Genomic DNA, 14,226 nt, shown 5'->3' on the forward strand with positions numbered 1-14,226 from the left:
AAACCTTTAAAACTTCTAGAAGAAAATGTAAGAGAAAAGCATTTGATCTTAAGTTATGCAAAAATTTCTTAGATAGCAAACCAAAAGGACAAATCATAGAGGAACAATTAATAAGTTAGACTACCAAAGTAAAAAATGTTTGCTCTTCAAAGAACATTGATTAGTAAATAAAAAGTCAAGCCACAGACTAGAAGAAAGGTGCCAAAGGTGCCAAAAAAATGTAGACATATTTTAAGAAAGGAAAAACTGTATTAACATTGTAATACTCAGTATACACTGATAACAAAAGATTGACTACAAGTCACATTTGACTTCTGCAATTACAAGAGGTTCTCAAAGTGGGTTACCATCAGTACCCAGACACTTCTGATTACGGCGAACATTGTTTGCTTGACTTCTGTGGTGAGCTGTAAACTGTTCCAACACCACAGCAGAAGAAGCAGGACTTGTTGCTGTGCAAGGTCTCCCGGATCTTCCCTTGCGCACATCACACAGTACCATGCGTCTCAAACTTACCACGGATGCGTGCAATCGTTAGGCGTGTTGGAGGTTCTGTGCATACTCACGCCTCCATTATTGTTGTACTTCCACAACATCCTCGAATTTTAAATACTGCTTCAAAACGGGCTTGCGCTCCTTGAACAACAACCGTGCTTCTGTCATTTTCTTTGACTGTCCTGCCTGTCTTACAGTGACTCTAGCATTCATTTGATTAACGCCATCTTTTGAGCAAACATCATACTGCACATTGCTACCGTAATTCAATTCTACTTCGGAAAGTAATACATAGGTAACATCTCTTAAAATGTGTATACATTTTTTTGGCACTCCAGTATATGTCTGCTAAAGGATTCTCTCTCTCTCTCTCTCTCTCTCTCTCTCTCTCTCTCTGTTTTGATAAGTATTTCACTGTCCTTTTTGTCTTTGTTTCTCTGCATAATGTGTCTTTTTTCCTCTGGCTGCTTTTGAGATTTTCTATTTCTCTTTGATTTTTAGCTGTTTGATTAAGATATATATGTTGGCATAATTTTCATTAGGTTGGCATAATTTTCATCAGGTATGTTCTGCTTGCATGTATATATTTTCATCAAATTTGGACAATTTTCAACATATTTCTTCAAGTAGTTCCTCTTCCATTTCATTTCTCCTTCTAGGACTCTATTTATTCATATGATGGATCATTCATTGTTATCCCACAACTCACCAATGTTCAAGTCATCTTGTGTTTTTCTCTCTGTACTTGACATAGTTTCTGTTGCTGCATCTTCAAGTCCACTAATCTTTTTTCTGAAGTGTCTAATCTGCTTTCAGTCCCACCTGATGGGTTTTTCACTTGAAATATTGTATTTTTTTAAATCTAGAATTTCCAATCAGGTCTTCATCAGGTTCATCTTTTCCTCTGTCTTCTTGTAAGGTTATAGCATATCTACAAAAGGCATTTTAATGGTTTTGTTGACTCATTCTATTCTGCCATGTCTGGATCTATTTTTATTAATTGACCTTTTTCTCTTTGTTAAGAGTAATATTTTTCTCCTTTTTGCATGCCTGGAATTTATTCACTGGATGCCAGATAATGAGAAATTTACATCCTTGCTGCTTATTATTATTATTCTTTTAAATACAATGGACTGTCCTGATAGGCAATTACATTACTTGGAATGAAATGGATCATTTTATGTCTCACATTTAAGCCTGTTGGAATGGATTCAAATCAATTTTAATTATAGGGCTAATTTAGCTCCACCAAGCAGATAATTTTCTAAGAGGATTATCAAATGCCCCTTGCATTATGAGGTCTTTCCAGTTCAGCTGGTGGGGACACATGGCACTTAAAGTATTGCTTGGACTAATGCTTTCTGCCTCTCCTCATCCTAACTGTGGGTAGTTTCTTCACATGCATGCATAAATCAGGACACAGACAATTACTTCAAAGTTTGCTCAGCAAATATCCAGAGCTCTCTCGCTCTCTCTCATTCTCTCTGTCGTAGTTTTAAGACTATGTCCACAAATGATTTGATCATTCCTCCCACCAAAGGGTGGAATCTTATTGTCTTCCCTTTGACTATGAGTGGGACTCAGTGACCCATGTCTGACAAATAGATTATGGCAGCAGTGATGAGATATCACTTCTGTGGTTAGGTCATAGAAATATTGTGGCTTCATTCTTGGGTACACTCTCTTGCTCCTTCTTGGTTAGCTGCTCAAGGTCTGTGAAATATGATTGATTTTTTGATGGTGACCTTGTATCCTGTGATCTTGAGATCTAAGAATTTTTATTACTCTGAGAATTTTTTTTTGCATTTATTTTGAGGATTTTCTACATAAACAATCATGTCATTGGCAAGCAGGGACAGTGTTATTTATCCTTTTCTAACTTGTATTACGTTTAATTTATTTTTCTTGCTTACCCTTCTTAGGATTTCCAATACTGTGCTGAAGATGAGTGGTAAGAGTAAACCTTTATGCCTTGATCTCAATTACAGGGGGATAGCATTCAGTCTTTCACTCTTAGCTGTAGTTTTTTTTTAATTCTTTATCCGGTTGAAGAATTTCCCTTCTACTCTTATTATAGATTGCTGAGAGTTTTAATCATGAATGAATGTTGAATTTTGTTAAATATTTCTGCATTAATTGGTATACTTATGCGTTTTTCTTCTTTAGCTTTTTATGGTGTATTACCTTGATTTTGGAATATTGGACTAACCTTGCATTCTTTAAATAAATCTCACTGGTCATATTACATTATTCTTTTTATATATTGCTAGATTCAATTTGCTAATATTTTGTTGATTTTGCATCTATATTCATGAGATATATTGGTTTGTATTTTCCCTTTTTGTACTGGCTTCGCCTGGTTTTGGTATGAGGGTAATGCTAGCCTCATAAAATTAGTTGCAAAGTGTGGTCTTCTATTTTCTAGAGAAGATTATGTAGAATTGGTATTACTTTGAAAAAAAAGGTTCAGTAGAACGAGCCATTGAAACCATCTGGAACTAGAAATTTCCTTTTTGAATGTTTTTAAACTACAAATTTAATTTCTTTAATACCTTAAAAAAGCTTTTAGTTGAAGCTATATGATCTTTGGTTAGGTTATAGGTGAGGGCTTGTAGGAAAGCGAGGTAAATATTATTGGAAACAAAAGGAAAGGGAATCCTTATTATATGGTGGTATTAAATTCACCAACACTGTTGTCTACAGTAGAAAATGGGCCTAGTGAATTGGTTCATCCACCTAAGGACATTTCAAAAAATGTTTTGAAGGTGCCACCTGGTTTCTTCCTGCTTATGAACATGTGAAAGGAGAGAAGATGAATAGCAGAACACTGTTAACCAAAAACAGGCAGGATTTGATGGCTTTGAAATTGTTTAGTCTCTTTTTTCTGGAAAATAATGTTAAAATTAAGAACAAATTGCATCATAACAAAGATGAAATCCAGAGCATTTTCAGGAAAGCATGGTCTAATGATGAAGCCAAAGGTATGATTGTAAAATCATTTGTTAGGAAATCATAAAGATCACATATGGCCATCCAGAGTCTCTTTCTGTCAGAGTGAAGGTCCTCTGAAGTGTTTAAGTGTGTATCTCCCAGACCCTTTCAATCAAACATTAGGGCTTCTGAGAAGTCTAAGAGCACTGTCCATGCAACATGAAGAAGGGTTTATCTTAAAGAGATTTGAAGGTATGGCTCTTGTCTAGTGGACTAAACTCCATAAACATTCACAGAAGACTCACAAAGTTTGAAAAACAGAATTACATATGCAGAAACATTTCTGGACAGAGATGAGTAGAGACTATATAAAATAATATGGAGTGGTTGGACCCATACATTCTACTGTCAGGGAGCCAATGGAGAAAACTACTCAGTTGTGAATGCATACAACCTTTCATGGAAATGGAAGGATGACTTAGAGGGTAGAAACAAGTTCCCAGAGGGAAAAAGCCCAGAGCCATGGAAAGTTCTTCTCAGACCCTGAGACATAATCAAAGAACATGAAACATTTTCCCAGTTGGATTTCAGAATTACTGTGGACCAGTGACTCCTTTGTGCCTCTTCTTTTCCTCCCTTTTGAACAGAAATGTTTATAGCAGTTTTCCCCTACAGTCATATGTTGGGTGTATGGCAGACAAATAAACTCTTTCTAATTTCACAAGTCTATAGAGGGACAAGGACTAAATTAAAGGAGCTCTATTTAATGAACTTCACTGAGGACATTCATGCACAACTAGACGTGATTAAGATGTTGATGTTCTGGACTTCGAGCTGATGCTTTAATAGGATGAGCCTTTTGAGGGTCTTGGGAGGGGATGAGTGTAGTTTGCACATGGAGGAAACACAAAAAATTTATAATCACAGGGTATAAATAGTCTCTGATGGTCCATGCATTTTTTTGATATTTCTCTCTTTGGGTGTGGGCTGGACATAGTGATTTGCTTCTGATGAATAGAATATGATAGAAGTGATGGTATGTCATTGTCAAGATTAGGTTATAAAAAGACCATAGCTTACAGTTTGGGTGCATTTTCTCTCTTGGGTCACTTGTTCTGAGCAGACACATGTAATAAGCAGTCCTATGGGGAGGTCCATGTGGCAAGTTTTCTGTCAACAGCCATGTGGCTATGAAAACATCTCTATCTCCAGTTAAGTGTTTGGAAACTATAGCCCTGGCCAGGAATTTGACTGCAATCTTGTGAGAGCCTCTGCACCACAAATATCCAGCTTAGCTACTCCGAGATTTCTGATCCTTAGGACCCATATGAGATAGTGAATATTGGTTGTTTTAAACTGCTAAGTTGGTTGGTTATGCAGCAATTGATAAATATTGCACTCTCTGTGTAGCCCCCTCATCCCTGTAAATTCCAGTCATCTCACTCTGTCTTCTCAACTCTGCTAGTCTTCAGGGTTCTTTGGATTTCTCCTCCATGTGCTGAAGCCTGGACATTATCTCCAGATAAAAAGCTGGATAAATTGTAGTGATCACTTGTTTGCTCCCCTTCTCTCACAGGTCATAATTGTAGGCTGCCTGTTTTCCAATGTCTGAAAAACCATTGTTTTTTACAGTTTGTTGTTTTTTCTAATTGCTTCAAGTGAGAGTTAAATCTGGTTCCTGTTACTTTATCATGGCCAGAATCAGCCTAAGTCTTGGTGTCGATTCAGATGTGAGTGTTACTGGGAGCTGGTATCCTCGCACAACTCAGTGAAAGGGGTCTTTGTATTTTCCTAAGATTTTATGGTTTCTTGGAGGGGAAAGGATTTAAGATTAGCTTTAGGTAGTGAGAGGCTTAGGGCCAATGAGTGAAGAGAGTGAGGAAGGGCTGAAGGCATCAAAGCCAACTTTATAGAAAAGCGTGGCTTCTAAAATGCAAAACACGAGCACCTTGTGTATAAAAACAGTTGGTTCCACTTACTCTGATGCTTTGTCACTTACCTCCACCCCACAAAAGCAGTGCTTGGTTGATGCTAGCTACCATCTGGTAACATATGTATTGACCTGTCTTAAGCAGCATGTTTTTCCCAGCTGCTCTCCTCTTCCCTTTAAGGTTGGTAATGCACACACATGTCACAGTCCTGCCTTTTCTCCTCTGTTTCACCACACAATTTACTCAGTTCCAAATCAGGCTAGTTCTTTCTTTCATATATATACATACATACATACATATGTGAAATTTACTCAAACCCACTTTAACTGATGCTCTTTTTGCACGTCTAAGTCTCTTCTAGTTAGAGCACAAAAACTTCCCACAAGTCATTTCTCTCTTAGGCTTGTTCTCTCTGAGGGCCAGATAAATCATGGTGATAGTCACTGATCACCAACTGAGCTAGCGTCGTAATTCCAGATCAAGAAATTGGAATTGGAATAAAATACTATGCAGATCTCAATTGCCATCATCTTCTTAAGCATCTTGGAGAATTTCCACACCTTTTCAGTGTAAATTGTTGAATTAGAGTGATGTAAATAAATAAATAAATAAATAAATAAATAAATAAATCATTCCTACCTTTCAAAAATTGATTACTAGGAGAAATATGTACAGAAATCATTATAACCCAAATGATTTATAAAAGCCTTTGAAAATATACCAATAAATTATAACAATATTTTAAATGGGAGAAAGAAAAGAGCTTGCTGGGCATTAGGCAAACCTTTCTGTAACAATTAAGATGAACCTCTACTATGAGGAATTGGTAGGGATTATGTGTTAGTGGGGAGGAAGAGGGGGGGGAAGGCAGAGATGGGAACATATATAGGCAACCTGTGTTTTTTGAGAAGTATATTTAATCATATAGCTCATCTAGTTTTAAGGAATTGCAAATATGTTCCAATAAATACATATAATTTAATATGTATTCCTTCTACAGTTTTACACTTTTGTTGTTGTTAAAATTACATAAGAAACATTTAAGACATATCCTAGCGGAGGTATTTCATTGAAACTAGCCTTTTGCTTAGTGATTTCCTCTATTTCTTAAAAATAAACTGCCTCTGATTTCTTGCCTAGTTTTAAGTCTGTATAATTAAGTTCTTTAAAAAGACCTGTGTGGGTTCCTAATTCAGATATTTCTTGAGTATCTGGATTCCCACCCCCATCATAGTAACTCATTTTAGAGCTTTTGCAAGACAAGGTTTGGAGACAGGTCATTTTTGACAAACACACCTAGAGTGTCTTCATGTTTGTTTTTAAACTCTGGACGACTCACAGAAAGTATTCTAAGACCCAGCTTATTCAAACAGTGGCTTTCCTTTGAAATAAGATAGTCTGCCTCCCTTAAAGGCATAGTAGTCACCTTTGACACGAGGAACAGAAGGTAAAACAACAAAGGATGTGGGGAACCGATCTCAGTGCTGGCATTTTTTAAAAAACTGATTTGCATTAACTCTTATTTCTCGGTGTCTCGCTTAGTCCAGAGGGTGCAAATGGCAGGTTAGATCAGTCACCCATGAGCCTGATGTGAAAGGTTTGATGTGGCCAAAAAAAACAGGTGTGGAAAAGGGCATAGGTACCATGAAGAGCTGCAAAAAGGGAAGCAATAATATTTAAGGTTGAAATTTTCCCAAAAGACAGAAATAGCAAAAAAACAAACAAACAAAACACACACACACACACACAAAAAACAAAAAACTCCACACGAACAAACAAACAAAAAACCCACGAAACATTTGTCAATGTACAAAAAAAGTAAAAAAGGCAAATAATCTCACCTGGCCTGAGATCTTTAGAATAAATATTTAACATTGGACCCTTTAATCTCACCCTCATTAGGAGTGTGTGTGTGTGTGTGTGTGTGTGAGACGGAGGGGGAGGAGGAGAGGAGAGAGAGGGAGAGAAGGGGAGGAGGAGGGAGAAATTGATAGCGCTGATGAATGGGAAGCAAGAAAGATAAGGTGGGATAAGGGGCTCAGAAATGTCAGGGTGTCTACTGTCCTGGAAACCTTTGAAGCACACTCCATGACGAATTACATTATCTCCAGGCTTAGAAAATTCCTAGAGACAAAGATGGGAAGACAAATCAAAGGTCTTTGGTAAATGGGGCTGCTGCTTTGTACTAACGTCTGCTTTGTGTGATGTGCGATGGGGGTGGAGGGGTGGGGGGCGGGGGACTCGACCAAAGGAGGAGCCTGAGTAAGGGGGTGGCAAGGGGGAGGCACTTCTACCTGCACGCACCTCCGCTGGGGGTGGGTGAGTGGGTGCTGTGGTAGGATGCAAATGCAGCTCCCAGAGTAGCCAATCAGGAGTCAGGTGAGGAAATTTGGGTCCCCACCCATCCCAACCAGGAGTGTGAGCACGTGTGTGGTGTTCTGGGACCTTTGTCCCGCAAAGTAACACTTGGCGGGCACCCCTTGGTCCTTTTTCTTATTGGATCTGTTTGCATCTTTTCTCCTCCACACCCCACCTCGCGAGTCGTGTCTCCCCTCATCCCCCCACCCCGCCCCAAATTCCCTCCCACACCCTGCGGGTAAGAGCCTGCAGCAATTTGTTCCCCAGGCGTATGTGGAGATTGGCACACCAGTTTGCTGGGGCTGCAGCACGAGCCCCTGGCAGTTCGGCGCGGGTGCGGGCGGCTACCCTCGGCCGGGACACCACGACTCTCCTGCCCGCGCGGGGCAGTACTCCCCGCGTCTTCAGGCAGTGCTGTGCCTGCCTTGCGCCTGCGGGCTCTCGGCTGACTGTGGGTCGGTCCTGTGGGGCTCCGGAAACTTCTGCAACATCCAGAACACAGAAAATAGACTCATCACCTAATTCGCCAGGGAGCCGGAGCGCTGCGGTGCCTGCCCCCGCTCCTCCCCCCACCCCACCCCCGCCTGTACTCGGGCAGCCTCTCGGAGTCATACAGCAGCCCCCCGCCCCCCCGGCAGACAAAGGGCCTGGGCAAACTCGCCGCCCGGCCTCCTTGCGCTCCGGGGAGGCGGCGGCGCCCGCGGTGGATCGCGCAGAGAGGCGCGCGCGGGACAGGGAGCCGCGGGAGCGCGGGATGGGGAAGAGCTGCGAGATGCGCCTGGCTCACCTCTGCTGCTGCTGCCTCCTTTACCAGATAGGGGTCTTGTCGAATGAGACCGTTTCAGGTAAGTTCTGCCGGGTCTTGCGGCTTGCTTTCCAATGTCCCCAGCGGAGAAGGGGAACGCACGGGTCGGTAGGGCTAGTGCAGCTTGTGCGTGGCGAGCAGGGCTCAGTGGGCAGCAATGAAACGAGCGTGTGGGTGCGGAGGAAGGGGTCACGCTTGTGAGCCCAGAGCGGTTCTCCAGGCCTCTTTTTAACGATCCCGAAAGGATTAGTTCCTCTATGAGAGTAATGATGTTTGCAAAGGTGCATTTACAGTACCTGGAGGAAAACTGGGAAGCACGTAAATGGATAGCTCTGCTCTGGCATGTACTTAAGAAAATCATTTAATTGTGCTCGAATCTTTGCACCTTTCAACAACCAAGTACTGTCACCAGACTTGACTGCCTCACTCCCTCTCCCCTCCCCCCACATAATCGTACTTTTATTTTGAAAATGCTGGGGTCTGTAATCTGATCGCCAGGCTTCAGAGGTTGCAGGACTTTCAGGGGCTAGACGGGTGGTCTCTGCCGCCTTAACGCTGGAGCCCTGGGGCTGGACCAGTGTGAGCCTGGGCATGCTTGTGCACTTCAGCCCCGCACTTCTCTGTCTGCCCCGCCCGCAGGGCTGCAGTTCGCCCCCGACCGCGAGGAGTGGGAAGTCGTGTTTCCTGCACTCTGGCGCCGGGAGCCGGTGGACGCGGCTGGCGGCAGCGGGGGCAGCGCCGACTCAGGCTGGGTGCGCGGCGTTGGCGGCGGCGGAGGCGCCCGGGCGCAGGCAGCCGGCAGCTCCCGCGAGGTGCGCTCCGTGGCCCCGGCGCCGCCCGAGGAGCCCGCAGAGCGCCCTTCCGAGCCCTGTCCCCGGCCCCCACCGCCTCCGGGGGCCGAGGAGGATGAGGAGCTCGAGTCTCAGGAGCTGCCGCGGGGATCCGGTGGGGCTGCCGCCCTGTCCCCAGGCGCTCCGGCTTCGTGGCAGCCTCCGCCGCCCCCACAACCGCCCCCGTCTCCGCCCCCGGCTCAGCAAGCCGAGCCGGAAGGCGACGAGGTGCTGCTGCGGATTCCGGCCTTCTCCCGGGACCTCTACCTGCTGCTCCGGAGAGACGGCCGCTTTCTGGCGCCGCGCTTCGCGGTGGAACAGCGACCGAGTCCCGGCCCCGGCCCCGGCCCCACGCGGGCAGCAGCCGCTCCGCGCCCTCCCGTGCCGCCCGACGCCTCCTGCTTCTACACCGGGGCGGTGCTGCGGCACCCCGGCTCACTGGCCTCTTTCAGCACCTGTGGAGGTGGCCTGGTAAGCGCCCTCCTTCCCACTGCACCCCGCCCCCCCCAGCCACTCCTCCCTCGCCCCCCATAGGCCGGGCTGATTTGCATGCACCTCATTCCCTTCCGAAGTGCTCGCCCTGAACTTCACCCTGGTCTGCACTACCCAGGAATCTACAGCGCTTACCTCCCAGGGAACACATCAGGGCAGTTAGTGAATCTGAAGGCTCGTTGGAAGGGTTAACAGCCTTCTTCCAGATGTTTATACATTTCTTCCGAATACTGTAGAAACTGTCTCCTTAGAACTCTTCCCGCTGGTTTTACTTCTTTCTGTTTTCCAAAGTAAGCCCACCACGTGGTGTCTTTCAAGAGAATGGAAGACAACCAATCTGCTCACTGCTGAATCTCTGTCCTCCGTGTGTGCCCCCACCTCCAGTTCCTCATCTATTTATCTTATTGTTTTTTTCATGTCTTACTTCAAAGTTGTCAGAACTGTTCTCTAAATTACGTTCTGACGACTGTTTAGAATTTAAACACATCCACAGCCTCACCGGTAAGGGACAGGCGCTGAGCTGTACCAACGGAAAGCCTGGGAGCTGTTAGCTCACGGCTGACATTAGATCCAGTCGGTTTTCAAAAGGTTATGGTTCCATGATTTAACATTTTCTTTTCTAAGGTTTGCATTTTATTTGGCAATAGTTCCTTTTCTTTTCTCCACTCCATGAAGGAAAGTAGCAAGCGCAAGAGACTTGCTAAAAGGCCTGTTGGAACTGGAGATTGAAAAAGCCATTTGCTGGGTCTGAACAGTAGAGATCTCATTCGAGTTTTTCCTCATCTGTCTTAACGCAGGGTTTGGAATAATTGTTACCTCCTGTAAGTTGGCCTTTATTTTGTGGTAAAGTATACATAGCATAAAAGTTACCGTTTTAACCATTTTTAAATGTCTACTTCAGTGGCATTAGGTACATTCACGTTGCTGTGCAGCTATCGTCACCATGACCTTTACTATTGGTTTAAGGCAAAACCTACAAAATATTGAAAACACCCATGTGACTTGTGGCTTCATTTTGTTGTTCCTAGTGAGCTGTTGATAAAATCCACAAGGACTCGTCTGAAAGCAACGTGTCTATTTGGAGAAAAATCTAATAGTAATTATTTAATCCTTTTCAAAGTACTTAATCTTTCTGGACCTCATGTTTCTTATTTATAGCAGAAAATATCAGCACAATCAAAGGTACCCCAAACCATGAAGTGTCAAAAGATGGTTAAAAAGCCAAACAAAATGAAACTGGAAATTTTTACCTATGCTCTCCTAAGGTCCCATAGTCAAATGATGTAAATTGCTGGACAGGGCTAGATTTTACCAGATGCTCATAATGATGAATATTCAAATATGGACATTTTTAGCCATGAGTGAGAAGAATTGGCATGGAAAAATCACATGAAAAGCTTTTAAAAATGTTTTTTGTGGAACTGATGTTTGAACACTTCACTGGGAGAAACTTTTTGTGGGGATTTCATTGTCCACTAGTTTTTGGCCGGGAATTAAGTAATTACATGTAGAAAGTTCTTGGTGTGGTGGAAGGAATAGGGGATAAAGCATTTCACTGTGTTGAAATGTGGGCTTTTGGTCACATTTTCCAAATGAGCTATGCCTTCTCTCCATACTTAAGGGAGCAAAGTTAGAATTATGAGTAGGTTTTTCATAGACTGAATAGGAGTTTGACATACCTCCCTGTTTATCATGTTGGACTTCTACTCACTTTTCCTATTAACCACATATGCATATATTCTGAACTGGGAAGTCTTTGTTATTGAGGAATGCTGACGTTGCCAGCAATACAGTATAGCAGTCGAACTTTGAGTAAAAAGTTAGGCAAATAGCCAGGAAGGGTGGGTTTGTTACTCCAGGCTCTCCCCTGCCAGCCCTTTTCCCTGAGGGTCGGTTAGGAAAGAGTGAGCCTAAACTGTTATCTGAATTCTAGCATTGGCTTGTTCCCCAATGATGGACAAGTCCTTTACTTCTCTGGGCTTCAGTTTTCATAAGTAAAAAGGAGAGAATTGGATAATGTAATTAGCAATTGGATGGTAGAATTAAAATTCTATTGGATGTTAAATGTATTCTTGGTCCTGTGTTAGGGGCTCATAGGTTAGAAGGACATCATATACAAGTAGATGAGACATAGGTTGTCGTGAAACAGTGAGATACTGACACGATGAAGCAAATGTTACGCTTGAGGTAAAGTCCCGCTTGGGCAGTTGGAGAAGGCTTCCCAAAGCAGACAGAGTTTAATTGGATTTGTAAGCACGGAGAGGCTTTCTCTTGGCAGAAAAGGGCTGAAGAGAGTTTTAGATGGAGGGAAGAGACTGAGTGGAGATGTGGAATTGCAGTGTATCAAGGGAACGAAAAAAAATTTCCCATGACTAGGCCAGATGATGCGATAAGGGGAAATGATCCTAAAATACCTGGTGAGATCAGACCTCAAAAGCCTTGGATGTAGAGCATGGGGTTTTTAGCTGGCTGTTGATTATCACAGGACTACGTTTTTGGTCCTCTATATTTCCAGAATTCTGTGATCCTGTAATTCTAATGTGAGGAATCACGGTGTCTTGATACGAAGGTGAATTACTTATAAATGCAAGTGCCTTTAATTTGCAACAGTTTTTTCTTCTCAGGACCAGCTTTCTGATCCTCAGTTAACCTTTCCCTTTTCTCAGTGGCTATGCCTACTGGTGCCTGAGCTCCTCAACACCTTTTGGATTGTTACATATTTGAAAGGATCCGAAAGTCTCTTCCAAAGGAAATAGACCGTCAGCTATCCAGTATTGCAAAGTGGTGAACATTTATGAGATTGGCCACTTCATTCTTAGATTTCAATCTAACTTGTGCTGTGAAGGGAAAAATGCTAGAATGGAGATTTTGGGTACTTGGTCAGGTGCTGCCTTTTCAAAGTGCATAATCTTTCTGGGTCTCATTTTCCCTATTTATTACATGCACAAATGGTATTGTATATGTAACAATTGATGTATGAAGTGTTCTTGCTATTTACCCTTATTAGTCTCTAATATTGAATAATAATCTTATTTGAGCCACACAGTCACTCTAACAGGCACACAAATATCATAATACTAAGCAATTAAACATTTATTGAACAGTTCATTTGAGCAAGGCATTGTGCAGATACACAGAGTAAGACGAAGAAGACGAAGAAGGTTTGGTAGGTTTCAAGGAGTTCCCAACCTGGCCCTCCAATCATAAATGTAAACAGGGAAATACAGTAGGTTGAGATATGTACAAATGTAGGTATGCCCTAAGTGCCATGAGGGGACTACCTTGTTCATCTCTTTTCATTTCTGCACCATTGTAAGATACCTACTTTTTAATAGGCATTCAATAAAAATCACTGAATAAAATACAACACATAGCACTTTATTATGCTTGAAATAATCTCTAAAAAATTAAAATACAAAAAATAACAAATTAAATTCCATGAAAAAGTGCAGCAGTTATGGTTGGTCAAAATTAACACAACACTTACACACATACACACACGCACACACACTAGGCTAAGGTAAACTATGTCATCACAAACCTTGCTTATGGTTCTCTTTAGATGGACTGTTGAAACGGCTATCAGTAATATTTAGATTAATTTTCCAGGGTGATAAAGAGTGACTCCTAAAACTATTTAAATGTAGAGTTTTATATAGTAGTCATTTTGATTAGCTCTTGATACATAATCTGCAGCTTTGTGTAAATTCATTTTCTTTTTTCGCAATTTACTCCCTTACTTGAATTAAAGTATTTGATGCCATAGCAAGTGTTGAACATTTAAATATTTGGGGGAACCCATTTTGGACAAGGTACTTTACCAAGTACCAGTACGAAAGCAGGAGGGGAAAGTGTCAGCGCAGGGGCCGGGGGAAAGGGTACTGCATAATGAGAAGACCTGGGGTAGAAGGGGCATCAACATCCCATGGAAAAAGTAACACAGACTCACCTCGCACATCTACCTTCTCCGTTTGAACCAAATCTTAGGAACGACAGAAAATGTATTCTAAGTAAATCTAAAGCAGTATTATGAAAGAATGCCATCAGTGCATCAGACATTTTGAATATCTCCTGAAAGACTGCAAACAGTTTGGATTGGATTAATGGAAAACATATATGGACGTTAGAAAACATCTGTGAATGGTGGGAGCTATGTCAGAGGAGCTGCTGCATACACAGAGAAAGAGGGTGCAGTGGGCAGGGGGGTGGCCCAGAACAACAGTGTCATTGGCCTTTTCTGATGTCCAGTTATGCCAGCCAGCGGAGGCCAAATGTGTGTCCCTAGGCAAGAGCAGAGAGAACAGACAGAGCTTTCCGGGGCATATTGATGACACCAGAGGACAGGTGAATTATTGGCTCCCTGCTTCCAGGAGATGGTCCTGTC

General features: G+C 42.7%; 1 protein-coding gene across 3 annotated transcripts in view; it reads left to right on the top strand.

Annotated features, from left to right (window-relative positions):
* Positions 1-7,923: 7,923 nt before the first annotated feature.
* Positions 7,924-14,226, top strand: part of ADAMTS19 (ADAM metallopeptidase with thrombospondin type 1 motif 19) — a 232,549-nt gene continuing 226,246 nt past the window's right edge. For 2 of the 3 annotated variants that reach the window (XM_088798593.1, XM_088798594.1), the window contains exons 1-2: positions 7,924-8,560; positions 9,160-9,821. In XM_088798593.1, coding sequence (XP_088654719.1) covers positions 7,987-8,560; positions 9,160-9,821 — 1,236 coding nt within the window. In that variant the 5' untranslated portion in view covers positions 7,924-7,986. The remainder of the gene's footprint in view (positions 8,561-9,159; positions 9,822-14,226) is intronic. The other variant, XM_019756011.3, reaches the window with a different exon arrangement.

This window comes from Rhinolophus sinicus, chromosome 5 (assembly GCF_057876585.1).
Source record: "Rhinolophus sinicus isolate RSI-liver-muscle chromosome 5, RSI-T2T, whole genome shotgun sequence".
In the NCBI taxonomy this organism is placed as follows: domain Eukaryota; kingdom Metazoa; phylum Chordata; class Mammalia; order Chiroptera; family Rhinolophidae; genus Rhinolophus; species Rhinolophus sinicus.